The sequence below is a fragment of the Mus caroli genome, unplaced genomic scaffold, assembly GCF_978045245.1.
Source record: "Mus caroli unplaced genomic scaffold, Mus_caroli_1 scaffold_2, whole genome shotgun sequence".
NCBI classification, from domain to species: Eukaryota; Metazoa; Chordata; class Mammalia; order Rodentia; family Muridae; genus Mus; species Mus caroli.
Genome location: NW_028227257.1, coordinates 59,036,552 through 59,060,811, shown reverse-complemented (window position 1 = coordinate 59,060,811; position 24,260 = coordinate 59,036,552). Strand labels below are relative to the sequence as shown.

The 24,260-nt window shown below is 42.7% G+C and overlaps 1 protein-coding gene across 3 annotated transcripts in view; it reads right to left on the bottom strand.

Moving 5' to 3' along the window:
* Positions 1-24,260, bottom strand: part of Tp53bp1 (tumor protein p53 binding protein 1) — a 92,535-nt gene that overhangs the window by 36,358 nt on the left and 31,917 nt on the right. For 2 of the 3 annotated variants that reach the window (XM_021156751.3, XM_029473425.2), the window contains exons 7-13: positions 23,728-23,886; positions 20,689-20,818; positions 18,951-19,117; positions 15,256-15,382; positions 14,417-14,511; positions 10,430-10,632; positions 896-2,213 (exon numbers count right to left, since the gene is read on the bottom strand). In XM_021156751.3, the coding sequence (XP_021012410.1) occupies positions 896-2,213; positions 10,430-10,632; positions 14,417-14,511; positions 15,256-15,382; positions 18,951-19,117; positions 20,689-20,818; positions 23,728-23,886 (2,199 nt within the window). Of the gene's footprint in view, positions 1-895; positions 2,214-10,429; positions 10,633-14,416; positions 14,512-15,255; positions 15,383-18,063; positions 18,130-18,950; positions 19,118-20,688; positions 20,819-23,727; positions 23,887-24,260 lie in introns of those variants that run through there. The other variant, XM_085834521.1, reaches the window with a different exon arrangement.

The window sequence follows — 24,260 nt, the reverse complement described above, 5'->3', positions numbered from 1 at the left end:
GAGTGAGAGTTGGTAGATGAGGGAAGAGCTGGGAAACGCTGACTTCCGGGCATGGCATGGTTGCTGCACACAGCAACGCACAGCCCCTAGGACTTCCTCCACTGGACCTGCACAGATAGAGCCAGGCAAAATTCTAGCACAAATGGAGAAGAGGCTATTAGCAGTTGATGATGCTAAGGGGGAGGTCTCCTTTGCAGCTATAGCTACTGGAAGGTTACCCATACCCCAGAGAACCACCTCACAGCCATGCACAATGAACAGCACTGGTCAGACACAGGAGGCTGAGTTTTAATAACAAGCCAATAAAAGGAGAACATGAAGTGGTAAAGGTGATGACAGGAGGCATTTGGAGGGAAGTAGTAGTAGATGGATATAATCAAAATATACTGCACAAATGTATGGAATTTTCAGAAAATAAATTTAAAGCATTGTTTTAAAATAAAGTTGTTAAATATCAGGAAAAAAGAAAATGTGAGACCAGTCTGGACCATAAAAATGAAACCTTGAACCCAAAAAGACAAGAAATAGATAGACAGACAGACAGACAGAAAGATGGATGGACAACTCACTGGTGACACCTGCCTAGTTCACATGAGTGGGGTGGGGATTTCCGGTGTAGGCGTAGGACCTAGGTAAGCAGAAGAAGTAACCTGTGCAATTCCTAATTCGATGTGTTGACTACTCCTGAACTACGGTGCTCATAAACCTCAAATGGTCTCTGGCCATACAAATAATTACAACTACGGAAGAAAACTAGAACCCCTAATCTCAAATTGTCCTAAATACTGTTCCTTCAAGTTCATGCTGAGTCCTGACACAGTACGTGGGCTCTCCTCCTCCCTTTCCAAATCGGAACCTAGCTGGATAGCACCAAATGAAACCCGCTTCCACTCACCACTAGAACTTTCACAGAAACTTTGTGAGGCACAGGCAGGGGCCTTCTCAAGCTGCTGGCATGTGCGCTCTGATCCCAGCTGCTTGTCATCAGCCACTTGTGCATCTACAGTCACTGGGCTCTCTTTCTCTTGAACTTGGGGCTGCTGTGTCTCCTGATCGGGTGTGACAGGTTCGTCTCTCACTGAAGGCAAAGGAGGTTGTGGAGAGTCTTCTGTTACAGAGTCCTTTTCTGTGGTCTCTGCTTTTGAATCTCCATCACACTCTATACTCTTTTCTTCTGGAGTATCTAATCTATTCTCAGCACATGGTTCTTCCTCTGGAGCCACACCCTCCCAGGACTGGGAGTCAGAGCATTTCTCCACTCCCTCCAAAGGTTCACAGGAAACATCAACTCGAGGAGAGGGCTCCTTCACATCTACGATAACAACACTCGAGTCTTCAGAAGTAGCTTCTTCCCAGGTTTCTGGGTCCTTATGCTCTAATTCCTGGTCAAGTACTGGCAGTTTCTGGGGGGAGTCAATACTGATCACACTGGTTTCAACTTCCATAGCTTCTGGGCATTCCTCTTTGGGGGCTTCCTTCTGCAGACACAATGCCTCAGACTGAGTGTCAGTCAGAGAAAGGTGCAGTGGGATACTTTCCATCGGTTCTTCTTTGGGCTCCTCTCTGTGACTTCCACAGGGAGTCTCAGGGACTTCTTCTACTTCAGATCCCGAAAACCCTTCCTCTGGATGGTGTTCTTTAATTTCCATAGCTTCCTCCTGATCTAAGACACTGGAAAGTGCCTCCGAGCGGGTAGCTGGTGAAGGAACTGCCTGACTCCCAGAATCACAAGTGAGGTCGATGCAAACATCTTCAGCAACCGTGTCTTCTCTGCCTTTACAGTCAGCAGCTAAAACACCAACGTCACCTCTGTCCTCCGTTTCATCCTCTTTTGCTTTATCTACATTCTGACTCATTTCTGCCTGGTCGTCCTGCGATGGAGTCACCAGGACATTCTCACTGTCAGCAGGAAGTTTAGAATTGGTAACTGGAGACGAAGGTTCAGTATTGTCAATCTGTGTGTTCTCCCCGTCTTCCTCAGTCCTGGGAGAACCCAAGCTCTCCATCTTTGAGGACTGACTATACTCACTTGTAGAAAGCATCAGTTTGCAAGAATCCCCTGTCATGGAGAGACCAAGGTCATCAGTGAAATTCTTTGGTTCACTCTCTGAAGTCTTGGAACACTCAACAGTAAGAGATGAGCTATGCAAACCTCCACCTTTCTTCACATCATCTGATGGTTCTTCCATACTTGGTGATGGAATGAAAATGTCCTAAGGAAGAATGAAAAGAATCAAGCTATCAGCTGTCCATATCAAGTTTCTTTTATAGCTAATCCTTGAATTCATCTACATTTGTAAACCAATTAATCAAAAATTAAAGAACTCTAGCTAGAACTGTAATTCCAGAACTCCAAACATTACAAACATGCCTTCAATTGCACAAGTTATTCTGTTCAGTGTTTTTCTTATAAAACCCCTACTAAAGAATAACCACAGCCGGGCAGTGGTGGTGCACACCGTTAATTCCAGTACTTGGGAGGCAGAGGCAGGCGGATTTCTGAGTTCAAGGCCAGCCTGGTCTACAGAGTGAGTTCCAGGACAGCCAAGGTTATACAGAGAAACCCTGTCTCGAAAAACCAAAAAAACAAACAAACAAAACAAAACAAAAAGAATAAGCATAATCCAAAACAAAACCCTAAAAGTACTAACAGTACAGACTTTATCAAGTACAGGAAGATCCAAATTTAACTTCATCATCACACTATTAAAATTCTGTCTGTACTATGTAATAGACCCGACATACGCTTACAGAGCCATCTCTAATTTCACAAAGATGACTGTGAACTCATCCTGCTTCACTGGACCACTGTGAAACATCATAAAGCAGATGTTAAAATGCAAAGATACAGGGCTGAAGAGATGACTAGAGAGTGGTTAAAAACACTGGCTGCTCTTCCAGACGACTTAGGCTCATTTGTCAGCACCCATATAGCAGCTCACAACTGTCTCTAACTCCAACTTCAGGGGATCCAATAACCTCACAAGATGTGCCTGCAGCCAAAATGCCAATGCACATAAAGTAAAAATAAATAAATTTTTTAAAATGTAAAGATAGAAGACCATTAGTCAGCATAGAAATGTAATTAAAACCACAATAAGTCAGGCAATGGTAGCATACGCCTTTAGTCCCAGCACTCAGGAGGCAAAGGCAGGCAGGACAGCCTGAATCTACAGAGTGAATTTCAGGACAGCCAGGGTTTCACAAAGAAAAAAACCCTGTCGAAAGAAAGAAAGAAAGAAAGAAAGAAAGAAAGAAAGAAAGAAAGAAAGAAAGAAAGAAAGAAAGAAAGAAAGAAAGAAAGAAAGAGAGAGAAGGGAGGGAGGGAGAGAGAAAGAGAGGGAGAGAGGGGAGAGGGAGGAGAGAGGAAAGAGGGGAGAGAGGAGGAGGGAGGGAGAGAGAGGGAGAGGGGGAGAGAGGAGAGAGAGGGGAGAGAGAGAGAGAGAGAGGGAGAAGGAGAGAGAGGAGAGAGGGAGAGGAGAGGGAGAGAAAGAGAGCAAGAGGGAGGGAGGGATGCAGGGAGGGAGAGAGGGTGAGAGAGAGGGAGAGGGAGGGAGAGGGAGAAAGAGAAAGAGAGAGAGAAAGACAGACAGACAGACAGAGCAAGCAATAAAATGATTAAGGTTCTAAACACTCACAAAACCAAACACCAACAACTTCATGGACACCTGTAATCCTCACACACTGCCAGGAAAAAGCAAAACATAGCCACGGCAGGCAGCACCTCCTGATTAAACACGACTCCAGAATTTGGTGGAGTGCTTGCCTAACATACACAAAGCTGGCTCAGCACTCCTGAGGCAGAGGCAGAGGAATCAATCTTTGAGTTTTGAGGTCTACATAGAAAATTCTACACCATTCAGGAATACACAGCAAGACCCTGTCTTGAAAAAATAAAACAGCAACAACAAAAACCTACACAAAGCCCTGGGCACCTTGGAACAAACATTCTAATAATCCCAGAGCTTGGAAGGTAGATGTAGGCAGATTGATGTAAATTCCAGGCCAGCTTGATCTACAGTGAGTTCTAAACCATCTAGGGCTACAATGTATTAATACACACACCCATGCACACTATGCTGAGGCATACACCTTTAATCTCAGCATTTAGAAGGAAAGACAAAAGGATCTCTATGAGTTCAGGACCAGCCTAGTCTACATAGTGAGATCCAGGACAGCCAAGGATACACACCAAGAACTTGTCTCAAGCCGGGGGTGGTGGCACACGCCTTTAATCCCAGCACTCGGGAGGCAGAGGCAGAGGCAGGCGGATTTCTGAGTTCAAGGCCAGCCTGGTCTACAGAGTGAGTTCCAGGACAGCCAGGGCTACACAGAGAAACCCTGTCTCAAAAAACCAAAAAAAAAAAAAAAAAAAAAAAAAAAAACCAACCAACCAAAGAACTTGTCTCAAAATAAATAAAGTAGTAGTAGTAGTAATAATAATAATAAACGTGTGTGTGTGTGTGTGTGTGTGTGTGTGTAGAGAGAGAGAGAGAGAGTGAGTCTTCCAAAAGAAATACTTTTTGGAAGTCAGAGGTTAACTTTTAAGAGTCAGTCCTTTCTTCATTGTTGGCCTGGTGATCAAACTCAGGTTATCAGACTTTTGAGGCAAATACCACCGTCAACAAGCCATCCTGCTGCCACAATTGCTGTTTCTTTCTTTCTTTTTTATTTATTTTTTTATTTTTTTGAGGGATGGGAATAGGGTGAATGTTAAAATAGGATCTCATGTAGCCCAGGCTGACTCTGAATACCTGCTGTCCTGCCTCTACCATCCAGTGCTATACTTACAGACATGTGCTGCCATGCTTTGCTTTAAATTGACATGTTTTATTGCTTATTTTTAATTTCTTATTGCTGCATGTGTGTACAGACATAGTACATGCATATGACCATCTATCTGTACCATAGCACATGTGGTGGTCGGAACGATCCTCACGAGTCAGCTCTCTCTTTCCATCTTTAAAAATAACCTGTAGGCAGGGCTGGAAAGATGGCTCAGTGGTTAAGGGCACTGACTACTCTTCCAGAGAGAGTTCAATTCCCAGCAACCACATGGTGGCTCACAACCATCTGTGAAGGGATCCAATGCCTTCTGGTCGAACGCAGCTACAGTATACTCATAAAAAAAAAAAAATTAGGGGGTTATAGAGATGGCTCAGAAGAGCACCTCTCTGCTCTTCCAGAGGTCCTGAGTTCAAATCCCAGCAACCACATGGTGGCTTAGAGCCATTTATAATGAGATCTGGTGCCCTCTTTCTTCTGGTATGAAGACAGCTACAGTGTACTCATATATATAAAATAAATAAAAATTCAAAAAAAATTTAGGAATTTGACACATAATGAAAAATTTAGGGAACTCACAAATTAGAATGGTAGAGTCAACATCTACTTTATTTCTGAAACCCTGCTAATCAATGGTAAAGCACTTTTTCTAGCATATATAATTCTCAAAAAAGAAATACACACACACATATATGAATATATACATATATATTCATATTCATGCATGCACACACACACACATATATATACACATGCAATGCACATATACATACAAACATACATACACATACACACTTATATATATGTATATGTGGGGGTTGGGGGCAATCCACTTGACAGACAAGTGAAAGGTAATTGTTAGGCCAAACAAAAGAAGGCCAAGAAGTTACCAGGGTGATAACACCACACTACTCCCACGCCCCTCCAAAAGGACTTAGGACTTGGCAGCAAGATCAGACAATTTTAAAAGTGATGGTGAGGTTGCTGCTAAAAACAGGAGGAGGACTGCCTGGAAGTCTATTTAAGAAGCAGTTCAACTCCCATAACCTCTTTCCCTGCCCTTCTTCTGCCCAGGAGAAAATAAAACACAAAGCCCTGGATAGGAGGACAGGAGATGAGAGCACCATCCTGAAGCTAAAGGGATTCAAGAAACCCTACATACTGAGAGAAACCCACCCTGGTGCCTCATGTTTCATGTGTTTCATTTCAAACCTCCTTCCTTTAAAGGACTTCTGTACAATAGCAACCAGCCCTGTACCCAGCAGGCAGGAGATTAGACTTTCCTAGGGATCGGACCAACCCAAGATAATCAGGATTCTGACACCAGGGCACTCCTGACAAAATGCCCCAGGAGATCATATTCAGTAAATCTCAGAACAAGTAAGTCCTAACCATCAGCTTAGAACTGCTAAACCGGAGTTCTAATATTTCACTATTAATTATCAGCAAATAAGAAAAAGAAATGGTTCAATTCCCAGCACCCACATATTAGCTTACAACTATCTGTTACTCCAATATTGGAGGGCTGAACACCCTCATACTAATAGATTTACATTAAAAATAACAATGCACATAAAATAAAAATTTACAAAAGGAAAAAAAGAAAAGACAAGGGCCAGTAAGATGGCTCAGTAGATGTGGTGGTATGAATAAGAATGGTCCCCATAGACTTTAACTGCTTAGGCACCAGGGACAGGCACTATTTGAAAGGATTAGAAGGATTAGGAGGTATGGCTTTAGAGGAAGTATGTCACTGGGGGGTGGGATTTGAGGTTTTAAAAGCTCACATCAATCCCAATGTCTTTCTCTCTGACTGCAGATCAGAATGTAGCTCTCAGCTACTGTTCCAGTATGCTGACATGACATGGTGATAATTAACTAAACTGCTGAAACTGTAAGCAATCCCCCAGTTAAATGCTTTCTCTTATAATATCTGCCATGGTCATGGTGTCTTCACAGCAGTAGAACAATGACTAATACAAAAGGTAAAAGGCACTAACTTGTCAAGCCTGGTAACCATTTGGTTCCCAGACCCAAAAGTAGAAGAGAGAAGCAATACATTCAAATTGTCCTCTGCCCTCCAAGACATATTAGACCACACGTGTATGTGTACACACATATCACCAAACAAATTAAATGTAAGACATCAAACAAGGAGACGTAATTTACTTGCAAGAGTTCATGCCTAGCATGCATGAAGCCCTGGATTTGAACCCTAGCATTAATAAAACCACTCAACAAGCTGGTGTAATGCCACACACCTTTAATCTCCACACTTGCGAGGCAGAGGCCAGCCTGGTCTACACAGTGAGTCCTAGGGCAGCCAGAGCAAAGACATCCATCAACCCATATACAGTTAGCAAACCCAGACATTACTGTGGATGCCAACAAGTACTTGCTGACAAGAGCCTGATATAGTTGTCTCCTGAGTGGCTCTGCCAGAGCCTGACAAATACAGAAGTGGAGGCTCATAGCCATCCATTGAACTAAGCACAGGATCCCCAGTGGAAGAGCTAGAGAAAGGACCCAAGGAGCTGAAGGGGTTTGCAGCCCAATAAGAGGAACAACAATATGAACCAACCAGTACCCCTAGAGCTCCCAGGGACTAAACCACCAACCAAAGAGTACATAAGGAGAAACTCAAGGCTTCAGCTGCATATGTAGCAGAGGATGGCCTAGTCGGTCATCAATGAGAATGCTCTATGTCCCAGTGTAAGGGAATGCCAGGACAGGGAAGCAGGAGTGGGTGGGTTAGTGAGCAGGGGGAGGGGGGATGGAATATCGGGGTTTTCGGAAGAGAAATGAGTAAAGGGGATAAAATTTGAAATGTAAATAAAGAAAATAACTAATTAAAAAAAAAAAAAAAAGCCGGGCGTGGTGGCGCACGCCTTTAATCCCAGCACTCGGGAGGCAGAGGCAGGTGGATTTCTGAGTTCGAGGCCAGCCTGGTCTACAGAGTGAGTTCCAGGATCAGCCAGGGCTACACAGAGAAACCCTGTCTCGAAAAACCAAAAAAAAAAAAAAAAAAAAAAAAGGCTGGGCTAGAGAGATGGCTTAGTGGTTAAGAGCACTGACTGCTCTTCCAAAGGTCCTGAGTTCAAATCCCAGCAACCACATGGTGGCTCACAGCCATTCGTAACGAGATCTGATGCCCTGAAGAAGAGGAGAAGAGAAGAGAAGAGAAGAGAAGAGAAGAGAAGAGAAGAGAAGAGAAGAGAAGAGAAGAGAAGAGATGAGATTCAGCAAAACTGTGTGATGAAGAACATATTCCTCCGGGCGTGATGGAGCACGCCTTTAATCCCAGCACTCGGGAGGCAGAGGCAGGCGGATTTCTGAGTTCGAGAGTGAGCTCCAGTACAGCCAGGGCTACACAGAGAAACCCTGTCTCGAAAAAAACAAAAAACAAAAAAACAACATTCCAGCACTCAGGAGGTAGAGGCAGGATAATCAGAAGTTCCATGTCATCCTCAGTTACTACTATGTGATCTTACCTCAAAAAAAAAAAGGAAAGGAAAAAACAGTGTGGTTAAAGCAGTATATCCACTTCATTCACCCACCCAGTTGGTTTGACTCCCAACACTGGTATGGTGACACATGCCTGTAATCCTAACAGCTAGCAAACCAAGGCTGGAAGATGACAGGTAGAAGGCTAGCATGGGTTACAAAGCAAGACTCAGTCTCAAAAATCAACAAATAAGAACAGGTGCTCAGTAGCTGAGCATTTGCTCATCATGTTTAAGGCTCTGGATACAAGCCCCTGGCACCACTTAAATAAAGACACCATGAAAGCCTACTGAGAATAGTGACTGGTGGGGAAGAGAAAACTTGCCAAAAATTATTAAAGAGAAACATAGACTTAAGACAAAAATATTCAGAGAAAAAAAAAAAGACTTCAAGAATTAAAAACAAAAGCATAGAAATTAGTAATTCAGAGGAGTAAAATAGATGGTAAAACTCAGCAATTGCACCTACACTTTACATAAGAGAAACAAAACCCATCCTTATACAAGCCTGTGCATCAACCTTTGCAGCATGATTCACAGAGACAACAGAAGAGAAAGAACTGCAATGTCCAACTGATGAACTAAAGCGTAAATGTCGTATATACACAAACAGTATCAGTTACAATAAAATCATCTGAAATTTTGCTCCATGAAGTAACACAGATGAACCCTGAAATCATGCTGTCATAGTCTGTTCAGCTGTCAACCTGACACAATCCAGAGACATCTGAGGGTTCAGAGTACAAACACTGGGACAAAGAGAAAATCCTGTGAGATTACAGTAACAAAAAGTAAGTCACAAAAAACAAACAAACAAATAAACAAGCCAGGCGTGGTGGCAGATGCCTTTAATCCCAGCACTCGGAAGGCACAGGCAGACAGATTTCTGAGTTCAAGGCCAGCCTGGTCTACAGAGTGAGTTTCAGGACAGCCAGGGCTACACAGAGAAACCCTGTCTCGAGAGAAAAAAAAAAGTCACAGGACCCAAAGCAAGATCAGAGTGGCTTAGTGCTACTCAATAGAAGCACCAGAAATTCCAAGACAACAGCGAAATGCCTTCCAAACCTTTAAAGGTAAGTATTCCCAATCTATAATTCCACAACATTCAAATTATAAAATGAGCAAGAGGGTTAAAAAAGGCTCTTAGAAAATGTCCCCAACCAGCCTGAGGAACTAGAGTAGTGGTTCTCAACCTATGGGTTGTGATCCCTTTGGGGGTCAAATGATCCTTTCAGCGCTGGTGAGATGGCTCAGTGGGTAAGAGCACCCGACTGCTCTTCCGAAGGTCAGGAGTTCAAATCCCAGCAACCACATGGTGGCTCACAACCATCTGTAACGAGATCTGACTCCCTCTGGAGTGTCTGAGGACAGCTACAGTGTACTTACATATAATAAATAAATAAATAGATAAATCTTTAAAAAAAAATGATCCTTTCACAGGGTCACATATCAGATATTTAACATTAAAATTCATAACAGCAAAATTACTGTCATGAAATAGAAATGGAAAAAAATTTATGGTCAGGGGTCATTACAACATGAGGAACTGTATTTATGGTTTGCAGCATTAGAAAGGTTGAAAACCACTGACCTAAACCAAACAAGCCAGCAAGCAAAGGTGAGGTGTAGACCTGATGCCCAAAGCCATCCTCTAACCTCCATCTACACATGCAAGGATATACATGACAAACATACATGCATGCACAATAAATATAATTCTTTTCTTTTGGAGACAGAGTTTCTCTGTGTAGCCCTGGCTGTTCCTATATAGATATGTTGGTCTCAAACTCACAGGGTTCATGTCTCTGCCTCCCAAATGCTAGGATTAAAGGCAAGTGCTGCCCCCACCACCTGGCTTAGAATACTTTTTAAACATTGGTCTAGATATGTAGTTCTGTGGCAAATCACTTGCCTAGAATCTATACATCACTGACCCACAAAGTAAGAAGGGAAGGAAAAGCCGAGCGTGGTGGTGCACGCCTTTAATCCCAGCACTCAGCCTGGTCTACAAAGTAAGTTCCAGGACAGCCAGGGCTATACAGAGAAACCCTGTTTCGAAAAACCACAAAAAAAAAAAAAAAAAAAAAAAAAGAAGGGAAGGAAAAGCAGCAGGAGATGGTAAGTCTTCCTGCAAAACTCACATGAGAGAACTCGGGCTGGGATGGGATGGGAAGAGAGCCAGGAGTGAAAACTGGCGTGCTCCGAGACACTGGTGTTGAGGCTTGCGGTGACACAGCAGGCTGAGACGGGAGAAGGGGTTTTTCTGTCTCCATTGCTTCGTCATCATGAAGCTTCTGGAAAGGCTCCCCTCCTGCAGGTATCACTGACATATCCATGGGCTCATCTGGTTCCACACAGAAAAAAATGAATTACAAAATCAGCACTCACCGATATTACTCATGCTCCAATACCACGAACAGCAATTATGTTACAGAAATTTCCATTCCAAAACACAATGTCCTAATTTTCAGGAACCTGAAACAACAGTAGGTTGTATCCCACCAGTCCCACCCTGTGGGAGGAGAAAGTGTATGAGTACACGCATGTGCACACATATGGCACTCAGAGAACAGCTTTCAGGAGTCGGTTCTCTCCTTCCACTGTGGGCTCCAGGGAGCAAACTCAGGTTGCCAGGCTTCCCAGCCAGGCATTTGTTAATCATGTCAGAAGCCCACATCTAATTTTAGACATAGATTAAAATGGTTTTCCATTTGAGAATGCCCACCCATCCATAAGAAATGTAAGTTACATCTCCTCTAAACACTCCCAGATTATCCTAGCTCATTTTCACATCTTCTGTAGGAATAGCCAGATCCATTTTTTCCTGTGTTTCTGTATGTGGTAGGCGTGCATGTATATGAATGTCTACATGTGTGTAGGTAGTGTCCATGTGGGGTGGTACCTATGGAAACCCTAGGTTGATGTGGAGAATCTTCCTTGATGAGTCTTCCTAACATTTCTAACCAGCGTGCTCCTGGGATCCCACCTTGACCTTCTCAAGGTAGATTTAGGAGCAGGTCCCCATGCTCTCCGAGCATTTACATGGGTTCTAGGGATCCCAACAGTAGTCCTCCTGTTTACACAGTAAGCACTTCAACTGCTGAGCCACCTCTGTCCCAGACCTTGAAAGCAATGAACTAGCTCATCACTCCAAGTCGATTATCTAAGTCTGTATGAAGTCATTATGCCTGCAGTAAATACTGCTAAGTGCAGAGATTGACACCAGTACAAATACAGAGCCACTAATGCCAATCAACATGGATTTATCTCAGAACCAAAACACTGACTCTAACACAACCTGCTCAAGAAAACACAGAAAACACTATCACTGTTCATGGAACTGGGAGATGGCGCAAAGGTTAAAAGTACAGACTACAGATCTTTCAAAGGACCCAGGTTCGATTCTCAACAGCCACATGACAGCTCACTGCCATCTGCAACTCCAGTTCCAGGGGATCAATCCTATCTTGGCATGCATACAAGTAGTGCACAAACACACATGCAGGCAAATTCCCATATAAATCTTCAAACCACGGTTTCTGCATGATACCTGCCTTAAGGCAACCAAGCCCATCCCCAGAGCCAGCCTAGGTAGCTACTTAATTCATCAGGCTTCTGACCCCATTTTTACAACTTGATCCCAACCAAACCAGTCAAAACCTACTTACTCCATTTAGCTCTCCCAGCTTACATTCATGTTACCAACTGCCTACAATGCAAACATCAGTGCCCTGGCTGCTGGCTTGGCCTCAACCTCACATACCAGACTGATGAGATTTTAAGGTCCAGTGCTACAAACTTTGATTTAGTTTAATAATCTAAGATAGATGACAAAACACATTTTGTCACAAACAGATCTAAAACACATTTGAGACTTCACAAACAGGGTGCACATGATTCAGGGTTACATGGGAAAAAAAGAAGAATGAATCAAATATATAATGATGCCAAGGACATATAAATACTTTTTCATATGCACAGAAAATGCTCTCCAAATACTAACTGTAATTAAATCTAGACTGTGACCCAGGGTAATTTTTATTTTCTTCACATTACTCTTATACCTCTTCCAAATTTTATATAGTGAATATTGATTATAAACAAGGAGAAGAAAAAACATTTTAATATAATTCTTTTTATATGTTCACATTATAGATAGAAAAATTAAGAAATTAACCAAATAATCTAAGAAGGGTTTTGTAGAATGAAATCTCATCATTCTGACTAAAGATGCCACGAATTATGCATACAGTTAGAATGCTATTGGTCTCTACACTATTTGTACCAATGCTACTGGTATCTACAACTGAGCAGACAAGCACAGAGAGAAGTCTGAGGCTAACCCTGCATGGTGGTACTCCTCGATACCCCTAGGACTCACTAGCACAGACAGCACACTGTCCCAGGAGAACATCTGACAAGTTAAAGCAAATGTTTCAGAGGCAAATGCCTGCGTTCAGATCCTAACTGTATTACTAGTTGTGAAATTTGTGACTTCATCCCTTCATATGCAACATGGGAATAAAACTCACATCTTTAATCCCAGTGCTGGGGAGGCAGAGGCAAGTGGATCTCTGAGTTCAGAGGCCAACCTGATCTACAGAGTTAAGATCTAGGACAGCCAGGGCTACACAGAGAAACCCTGACTCCAAAAAAAAAAAAAAAAAAAAACCAAACAAACAAACAAAAACCCTTAACTACTGCTTGGGGTTTTTGTGTGGATTCTCTCGGGGGGTGGGGGGACAGAGAAATGGAAAGCAGCTCTTACAGCTCCTGGCATCAAAATGTATTTAATAATAATGTAAAATTATCCAGCCCTATTGATACATGAATAAAAAGAGCACTGAAGTATGGTGCTACAAAGCTAAAATCCTAGCACTCAGGAGGGAAAGGGAGAGGATCTTTAACTCTGTCTCAAACACAAAACAAAACAGAGGAAAAAGAAGAAACTGACAGAATTTACAGGAAAAACTTGGAAAAGACAGATGTTTAGAAATACATGGACATTTAGAAATCCACAGGCTAGGGATCTAGCTCTATGGGTAGACTGCTTGCCCACCATGCTCAAAGTCCAAGATCAGATCCCCAACATCATATAAAGCCAGGCACAGTGGCACACATCTGTAATTGTGTATTATACAATTATAATCGTATTACAATTGTATTTATATATGTATATATATAGTAGAGGGATATTTATTTATTTATAGTAAAGAGAGGTAGAAACTGGGGGATCCAATGTTCAAGGCACTCTCAGCTACAGAGGAGAGCCTAGGGTACATGAGACATCTCTGGGTTAAGGGGGATACTAAGTCCTCATAAGACAAAAGAAGTTAAAATGTTTATCAGCTCCTTCAAGGTACACTCCATTATCTTAATAATAACAAAAATAAAGAGCCCTAGAAATAACTGCTGGCTTTCTCTCACTTAGAAACATGCTAGCGTGTACCCGGAATGTACTTGGCAATTAATAGCAAATCCAGTACTTCCCCAAACTAATTTACTTGGGTTCAATTTTAAAAACAAAATATTTTCACCAGAGCATTTTTTTTTCTAAATTAAAATAGTAGATCTATGCTTAAAAAGCAAAGAGCCAGGGCCTAGCAAACACAGAAGTGGATGCTCACAGTCAGCTATTGGATGGATCACAGGGCCCCCAATGGAGGAGCTAGAGAAAGTACCCAAGGAGCTAAAGGGAACTGCAACCCCATAGGTGGATCATTATTATGAACTAACCAGTACCCCAGAGCTGTTGACTCTAGCTGCATTTGTATCAAAAGATGGCCTAGTCGGCCATCACTGGAAAGAGAGGCCCATTGGACTTGCCAACTTTATATGCCCCAGTACAGGGGAATGCCAGGGCCAAGGGGTGGGGGTGGGTGGGTGAGGGACTGGGGGGGTGTGTATTGGGGACTTTTTGGATAGCATTGGAAATGTAATTGAGGAAAATACCTAATTAAAAAAAAAAAAAAAAAAAAAAGCAAAGAGCTCGAGTGGTTTGTCCTAGGCACATGAGTCTCAGGGGCAGTGTCTCAGGCGAAGCTCAAGGAAGCGTGCATTTGGCAAGCTGGAGAGCAAGCACTGCTCCTCTCCTGTGCTAGATGAACAGACAGATCACAACGGCTCACCTTTTCTCCCTCCTTGCTCTGTGGGACTGCTAGGAACGATAAAAGGGGTAGATCGGAAAGCATCAGGGGAAGGAGCAACAAGATCTGAGGAATTCCTTTATATAAAGAGAGAATCACAGGTTATTTACTGCAGCCAAGGGTTTAACAAGTGCTTTGACTTCGTAACAAAAACATCCAAAACACATACTTAACGTTTCTCCTCAACAGCAATCTGAGACTCAAACAGCTCTCAAACATTTAAGTTTTTAAAAAGTAAGGGCAAACTGAATGAGAAGACACAAGATATAATGACTAAACAGGACATTCACAGTTCCGAGACATAAAAAAATTACCTTTTTTTTTTTTTTTTTTTTTTTTGGTTTTTCGAGACAGGGTTTCTCTGTATAGCCCTGGCTGTCCTGGAACTCACTCTGTAGACCAGGCTGGCCTCGAACTCAGAAATCCACCTGCCTCTGCCTCCCGAGTGCTGGGATTAAAGGCGTGCGCCACCACGCCCGGCTAAAATTACCTCATTTTACATACCATGAAGAGTATGCACATTTTTATTTAAGCACAAAAACAAAAACAGAAACCCTTTCCCCTAGCGAATCCATTCTGTCCTATATTGTTAAGTGACAATAAAACACTAGAAAGGGGAGGGGCAAACACTTGGTTCTCGTGCATCACATTTATAAACCGCAAGGCACTGATTTTCTAGTGAAACCTTTAGCTACCACCATAAAACTGCCAATGAGAAAATGCATGTACATTCTTTAAACAGTTCCTCTAAGTTCTCACCCCAACATTCCTAAGGCCTGGATTCCAACTTTTAGCTTTGAGAGCAGCTCGAGCTTACTTACGTGGAAAGACTCTCCTGAACAAGGGGCTTCTGACCAGAGAGCTGCAGGAGCTGCAGGGTGGTAGCAGGTGTGGAGACCGGAGAGCACCCACCTTCCTCCCTTGAAGGAGTAGAACAACCATCAGAAGCTAGTGGGGGAGAAAAGTTAGAGTTGTATTTACATCTCAGACTGACATCACTGCACGGGAGAACCTACTCAGTGCTGCAAAAACAGCAATCCCCAGTCTGCCACACTCCAGGGGGGAAGTCCTTTCTGTAGAAGCACAACTCAGTGGGACATCTCCAGGACAAAAATTTTGAGTTAACAATAACCCCATGCTCCATTTCAGGTTGGCTGGTTGGTTTTTCCATTTTTCAAGATAGGGTTCTCTATGTCACCCTGACTGCCCTAGATTTCACTCTGTAGACCATGCTGGACTCCAACTCAGAGATCTGCCTGCCTCTGCCTTCTGAGTGCTGAGATTAAAGGCATGAGCCACCACCACCCAGTCATATTTTATTTAATAAAGAATTGGTTAGAAGAGTTCCTTCATCCTTTCTACCACAATCTAAGCTTAGAGAAGGTAATGGTTCAAAACACATCTCTGGGCATGTCTATGCTCTCACTAATGCTTATCAGACATTCTATTTCAAAAATGAGAAAAATAATCCTGAAAAATTGGTTCCAAGAATTGGGGTCCGGCCAGTCATGAACCTGACTTTTGGATCACAGCCTTTGGAGATGGTTTGTATGAGAAATGTAGAATCATTTGCATATGCAAGATAAAGCCTTTAAAACACTGTGAGAGTCTCTAAGACCAGGATGCAGAAAAAAGTGCACACAGTAGAAGCCTGGATCACAAAGCTTTAGAGTGAAAAAGGGCTCTAGTAGAAATAGAGCTACTCTTGATAGATTCTAGAACTGCATGATCAACCACTCATGACATTCTATAACTGAATATAGACCACTCAAGATACAGTCTAGAAAAGATCTGCACTCTACTCATGTCCTAAGAACTTGAGGCTGAATTCATAAGTAATGGACTAGCTGGATGTGGTAGTGCATGCCTTTAGCACCAGCATTTGAGAGGCAGAGGCAGGTAGATCTATGTAAGTTCAATGCCAGCCAGGACTACATAGCAAGTTCCAGTACAGTCAGGACTATAAACATGTCACTAAGGAAGTCAGAAAAAGTAATAAACTAATTTGCTCAACAGAGGAGACTGCATGTCAGGAAAGCACTCTGTTCACTGTTCTGATTCATATCAGCAGTGGAAGAATAGAAAACTATAAAAATGTGCAGTTGAGTTTAAAGATGTAGATCGAGTGTACAGGGAACGTATCTCTAACTGTTAATCACACCATTAAAGAGAAAACTTTTCATGTTCTTCAGTGGGACAACAGCAGATAAAAAACCCACCCACTCATCTTAAAGGAAAAGAGGCTAAACTGACATTGCCACCACGAGGGTTCCCTGCTGCAAATTGGCTGCCAAAGGATGTGTTTCTCTAAGGACACTCTCAAAGACACAGAGGCCACTGCAACTGGGATCCAAGAGGGACAAGCTACATCTAGAGCCAACAGAGCTGGGAGCATCATCCACACAGCACTGTTTTTGAAGGCATGAAAGATGTAAAAACAAGAGGGGCACTGAAGTTGGGGGCACCAAAGTTTCAGAAGTGGCTGAGTGCAGGCAGTGTGTGTGTGTGGGGGGGGGGGATAGCTCCCTGCAACAAGGCCCTTCAAGGCCACTGCATGAAGTTTGGAAGGTGAAACTTAAGTCACAATGGAGAATCCAGGAACGTTCAGAGGTGCCAAAACCATGGGAAATCTGCCAAGGGAAATTGCAGTGGAGCTAACCCAAAACAGAGGTCATCTGTGCTGAGGGCATCGGGAAGGGAGGACAGGGCACCCAAGACTGCTGGGGCCCAGAGAACAAGCCCAGTCACAATGGTTTTGGTGCTTGCTCTGCTGGATGTTGCACTTGTTCTGTCCCCATCCCTCTCTTAATATATGACCTGCTTTTCAACTTTATAGAACATCATAGTTAGGAGATATGGTTCATTAGATACTTTAAATTTTAGACAATATTAGAGTTGTTTTGGACTATGGGGACTTTTCAAACAACTAAATGCAGTCGCATTATGAGATGAAAATGATATTTTAGAGGTGAGAAGTGAAATGTTATGATCTAAAGTGATGTGCTGGTGTCAAGCTGACAGAAGGTGGAGCTAATGTGATTAATTCTGTCAGCTTGGCTGCTTTTAGAGTCACATAGAAACACAGCTCTTAGTGTGTATGAGGGTATTTTCAGAAAGGCTTAGCTGAAGATGAAGCACCCTCTCTGAATGTAGTCAGCAGCCCCATGGGCTGGAATCCCATGCTGAATAAAGGAGAGGGAGCTGAGCAGCAGGGATCTCTGCTTCCTGAGTGTGGGCACTGGGCAGTTTCTCACAGCCTCTCTGATATGAAGACTAGAACTCTCAGCCTGTGGGACAAAAAAAAAAATCCTTTTTGTTTTAAAAAAGGTATTCATGTTGTTATTATTTTTATGGTATGAGTGTGGGCCTACAAGAGTTTCTGTTACTACATGCCTGAAGGAACCCACAGAGGCGAGACAAGGGAACTGGGGTTACAGATGGTTGTGAGCCATCATGTGGGTGCTGGGAACTGAACCTCTGCAAGGACAGTGAGTGCTCGTAACCACTGAGCCGTCTTTCCCAGCCCCAAAATCTTCCTTCTTTAAGCTGCTTTTGTCAGTTGTTGTTGTTGTTGTTACAGCAATGATAAAAGTAACTACTATAGAGAGGAAAAGCCAGAATCCTTATACCTCTGCTTGGCTGCTCTTCTTTCTTGTGATGCTTCTATAATAAAACAGCAAGCGAGCCTTTTACTCCAAGGTCTACCTAAGGTGAGGTAAAGCTCATGCCATGGTGCAGATGGGAGGAGTCAAAACAATGCGCATGACACCTGATGGTATGAATGCAGCAATTTTCATGATTAGAACTTGAGCCTCCTCAAAGGAGACAGAAATACTAAGTACTACTAATAAAATATACGAGCAGCCAGAGTGACTCACACTATTAAGTTCTCCATGAATGGAGAATATCAACTTAGACAGACTGAATATTAACTATGTTAGCCCTAGGTGTAAAGAAATCACTTATCTACACCCTGGTAGCTTCAGTGGGCGCCTGCTGATGTCTTACACACCAAGTACAGCAGAAGGCAAAGGGGCACAGCCTGCCTGCTCCCTGCCTTTCACTAACTCCTGACTTCCTGAGACTGGAGTAGGGGAAAAGACTCCAGGTGTGTGAAACATTCCAGTCTACACAGCTAAACGTTGTGTCCTCTCTTCTAGACCTTAACTTACCTGCTATGTCATCTGATAGATAAGTAAACCGTTACCCAAGTAAGCAAGAAAACCACAGGACAGGAGACAGAAGAAGAAATGGCAACTCTGTCTGTAATCCCACGCTTTACTAGATGCACCTCAACTTCCAAAAGGGTGAAAGCTACACAGAATGCTGACAAATAAACACTCTCTGACAGCCCTCATTACTGACTGGCTAGGAATATATTTTCCTTCCATATCATTAGCTATTCCATATCATAGCTATTTTTAAAAGTGCTTTTTAACTAAACAGTAGCCTCAGAACTAAAATAAAAATGTAGAACAAGTGAGAAGAGGAGCTGTGGAACAATCAGCCTTCCTACCTGTTTTACTACTCTGGTCAAACAAGTCCTCCTGGGTTGAGGAAACCTCAGGCTCTGATGACGGCTGAACCTGCGGCCCCTCTTCCAGCAGCTCCCGGGCAGGTACCTGATCCTTTGTTTCCACAGCAGCAACAGAAACTTGAGGACTGGAAGGCCGGTCTTCGGACCTAGGAGGTTCGTATCAATAAGGATGAAGATTGCTAAATTCAAAGTTTCCCTCTTTTAACAAAAAGCTTCTAACAATTTCAAAAATTCCAATAGCCCTATGAAAAGTGAAACAACATTGTAAAGTCCGAGGGCATTCAAAGCCTGTCTCCCTCACCCAGTCTCTCATCAGTTTCCTGTCTGCTGAACACTGACAAGTGATTAAAACCTGCTACAGAAGTCCTTATACAGACTTGACGTGGCTTTTCTCTTCACTGATGCCACAAGCATATTTGTTGCCGTCTGACCTTTTCCAGGGCTCCTTTACATATATTGCTTAACCACGTAGGACTCACATTCTTGACCCCTTCCTAGAGACTTACTTACTCTAATATTCCCAAAGAAAAAATGGAAAAAGTAAGACTAACAGGAAAACCAGGCATGTGGCCCATACCTATGGCAGTGTTTCAAAGATTAAGGTGGAAGGATTAGGAGTTCAAGGTCTACTTACTAAGTCTACTTACTAAGTCAAAAGAACACCAAGACTACAAAGTGAGAGCCTGTTTAAATAATAACAATAATAAAGCTGAAATAAGAACTTTGTAAAGCTGGGCGGTGGTGGCGCACCCCTTTAATCCCAGCACTCGGGAGGCAGAGGCAGACAGATTTCTGAGTTAAAGTCCAGCCTGGTCTACAGAGTGAGTTCCAGGACAGCCAGGGCTACACAGAGAAACCCTGCCTCAAAAAACCAAAAAAAAAAAAAGAAAAGTCGTAATGGATCATGATGGGACACAAACCTACAATCTTATCACTAAGAAAGTTGAGGCAGGAGGATTCTTTCAAGTTCAAAGCTAGCCTGGGTCACATGGCAAAGCACTATCTCAATAAAAATAAAAAGATTAAAAGCCATGACGATCACTGTTGCTGAGGACTCCCAACCCCAACTTCCATTGAAGGAAATAATAAAAGGATACGGAATGTTCATCTCCCCTCAAACTGAGAGCAGTCAAGTTTTCCTCTGCTACGAGCCAGTCAATACAAAAACTACCACAGCTCAAATAAAAAAAACAAAAAAACAAAAACTACCACAGACCAAGCAGAGTGTCCGTTCCCTATTCCTGCCAAACTTAGATCCAGACACACTTGGAAAAATACCTGGATCTCGTTGTATCATAAGTTAACAGAAGGGTGAAACTGAACAATCCAAAGCAAGGTGGGTGCTCAAGAATAGAAATAAGTTTTCTGATATAACGTTCATCTGCATCTTTACTAGCCCCAGAGAAGCAAAACAATCTGCTACCGACAGTGACTGCTTACCCAGACAGGTATCAAGGATTATAGTTACAGAAGCAATAGTGCGCCTTTAGTAATAGGCCTGAATTAAGATGAGAGCTCACCGCACGCACAGTAAGACTGCATAAGCAACCCATATGTATAAATCATCAGTACTTCTATTGGACAAAAACAAATGCCAGTATCTGTAGCATGTGAAAGGGACAATCAGCAGTTTCTAATACTGTTTCCATAGCCAAAATGAAATTCCTATGGCCCACAGTAAAATTCCACAGACACTTTTAAAGAGTGTGTGACTAACCTTACAAGTGGTAGATTTTGTTCTTCTACCACATGGATACCTTTACCGGGCTGTACTGTAACAGGGACGTCTTTGCTGGGTTGTTCTATCATGGCGATATCTTCAGTGGGCTGTTCTTCACATTTAATTGCTTAAAATATAAGAATGGGGGAAAGACACAAAGCAGATGTTAACTCTTCACAGTATCAGAGCCAGCCCAAATAATTCTCAAAGGAAAAAATAGTAACAGAAATTAGTCTAATTTTAAAATATCAAGAGTGATATTAAAGAGGGATGATATCCTAACTAGATACCATACTCTACCAAATAAAACCCCCAGTACCAAGAGTGGGTTACCACCTTTTGAGTTGTTGGCTAATGAGGTCCCACAGACCTCTCAAACATTACAGTCTACTGCCACTGCTATCAGTCACCCCGCAGCTTTTGAGGATAAGACCCTATGGCTAAAAACACTATACACTTGAGTCTTAGAACACGGAGAAATGGAGCTAATACTCAGCTGGAAGCGGCATCCCTATGGCTAGTATTCATGCTATGCAACTAGAGAAAAAGTGGTCATCAGTTTCACCTAGTTTCACCTAGTTGTGACCCTGAGTCACACAACCAGCCTGGAAAGTTGTGCCCGATAGTGCAGTGATGGCACAGATGGTATGGGAGTAAACCACTACTTCTTTTCTTTAAAACATGGATTCAAGCAGGGCACGGTGGCACACGCCTTTAATCCCAGCACTCGGGAGGCAGAGGCAGGCGGATTTCTGAGTTCGAGGCCAGCCTGGTCTACAGAGTGAGTTCCAGGACAGCCAAGGCTATACAGAGAAACCCTGTCTCGAAAAACCAAAAAAATAAAACAAAACATAGATTCAAGGCCTATTTCATGAGATAAAATTGCCATGACCCAAGAACCTGAAGCTAGACAGGTCATGGACCACAGGGGAAAACCTACTCTGTCACTCTGCTGAATGGACACAGCAATGACATGACTCCTACTGACATATCACTATAGCAGCACATCAGTGCATCACTCAGTCATCAAAGAAGCTGCTTCCTGTAGTCGATGGCAATTAACAACTGAACAACATGCAAAGAATGACAAGTTTCTGAATTCTAGGAACTAAATGGGATGCTTATATCACATCTGTCTTTAAGGTTCAAGGATCTATACAAAAAACGAGGTTAAAAAAATTAAGAGCTAAAGGTAGTAGATAACTTCACGGAAACAGTGTTTTCCAAAACCAACAGACAAACATATACATGAACTCACACAAGATCTACAAAACATCAAACCAGACAGACATCTTAGCATGGAGGGAGAAAGGTGGACATAAAGCTCTACCCCGAGGGAAGGAGCTCTAGACATTTGATTGCTACTGGGAGAGGTGGAGTCAGTTTCTTTAGTCCTGTGACAGCCAGTATAGAGAGTACATCCCAAGGAAGGCCACGTGCTCAGGAAGAGTCAGCAATCACAAAGGGGACTACATGGGTTTTTGCTTTATTTAAGAAGAGGGAGACAGCTGGCAGTGGTGGCGCACACCTTTAATCCCAGCACTTGGGAGGCAGAGGCAGGAGGATTTCTGAGTTTAAGGCCAGCCTGGTCTACAAAGTGAGTTCCAGGACAGCCAGGGCTACACAGAGAAACCCTGTCTGGAAAGAAAAAAAAAAAAAAAAAAAAAAGGAGGGAGGGAGGGGACAGACAGACCAGTAGGCAGGCAGAGAAATGTTTCAGAGATTAAGAGGGCTTGCTGCTTTCAGAGGACCAGCATTCAATTCCCAGCACACATGTTAAGTATCTGACAACCACTAATTCGGACGCTAGATCTGACACCTTCTTTTGGCCTCACAGACACCATTTATATGTAAAATTAATTTTAGAAATATATAAGTACTGGGGTTGGAGAGATGGCTCAGCAGTTAAGAGCATGGCTGCTCTTCTAGAGGACACGGGTTCAATTCCTAGCAGACACATGTCAGCTCACTACTGTCTATATCTCCAGTTCCAGGGGATCCATAACTCTCACGCAAACATACATGCAGGAAAACCACCAATGCAAGTAAAATAAATAAATCACTAAAATCAAAAATAAGGGGGCTGGAGAGATGGCTCAGCGGTTAAGAGAACTGACTGCTCTTCCAGAGGTCCTGAGTTCAATTCCTAGTAACCACATGGTGGTGCACAACCATCTGTAATGGGATCCGATGCCCTCTACTGGTGTGTCTGAAGACAGTGACAGTGTACTCATATACAATAAATAAATTTTTAAAAAATAAAAATAAAAATCTTTTCAAAAAAAATGTTATCACCCCAAAAAGAAGGTAATCAGTGACCTACTTAGAAAAAATAAATCAATCTGCAAGCCATCACCTGACAAGTACTTACTGCCTACTCTGCAAACTCGGGATACATTAACCTGGATCGCTTTAAAACTTATTGGGAAGCCAAACATGGTGGTGCACACCTTTAATCTCAGCACTTCCAAGGCAGAGGCAAGCAGATCCCAGAGTTCAAGGAGACTCTGGTCTACAAAGTGAGTTCCAGGACAACCAGAGTGACACTGAGAAACACTATCTTGAGAAAGCCCCTACCCCCCAAAAAAGAGAGAGACATAACTTGGCAGTTCTTGCTCTGGCAAAGGACCCAGGATTCATTCCCAGCACTCACAAAAATGGCTCACATCTGTACTACAGTTCAAATCTGATTCCACCTTCTGACCTCTATGGGTAGTACCAGACAAACATGCTGTACCCATAAATATATAAAATCAAAACAGTTATATAAATAAAACAAAATAAATAAATTTTTCTAAGCTTGAAGAGGAAGCTGGTGAATCTCTATAAGTTAAGGCCATTCTGGTCTACGTAACAAGATCCAGATCAGCCAGAGTTGCAAGGTGAGACTCAAACAAACAAAAAACCACACACACACAAAAGAAAACAACAAAAGAAAAAACACCTTAGAAGAAAAAAAAAAGAAAAAGAAACTTGTCCTGAGGGAGAGAAAACAACTTATAACCAGCTCCACATGTGAGAAAACACATTTCATACCAGTGCTCGCATCCACATCAGGTATCGGGCTAGAACCTGAGTTAGTGGTCACCAACTGCAGATGCTCTTGGTTGACATCATATGGCACTGTATGTTCTTCAACATCCTGGCTCTGGGACAGTTCCAGAACTCCAAAGCCCAACTGTGATGAAGCAGAATCTAAGAACAAAACTCCAAAAGTTAGTTATCAACCCACAACCTTATCAATGTGCAAACGGCTGTTTTATCTAAAAAGGATCGTGTTTAAAACAATCTTTTTGCATTTGTGTGTATATGTCTATGAGTACACACAATCACAGCTGAAGTGTGGAGGTCAGAAGTCAATTTGCAGAAGTAAGTACTCTCCTTCTACAATGTGGATCCAGAGACAAAACTCAGGCCATCAGGCTTAGCTTAGCTGGCAAATACTCTTACCTGCTAAGCCATCTTGCCAGCTCCAAGGATCACACTGAATGCTTCATATCAAAGCTTTGGCACACATAATTTTTCCAAAACAAGACGCATTAAGGGATTGGGCATGGGGTGGCTCAATC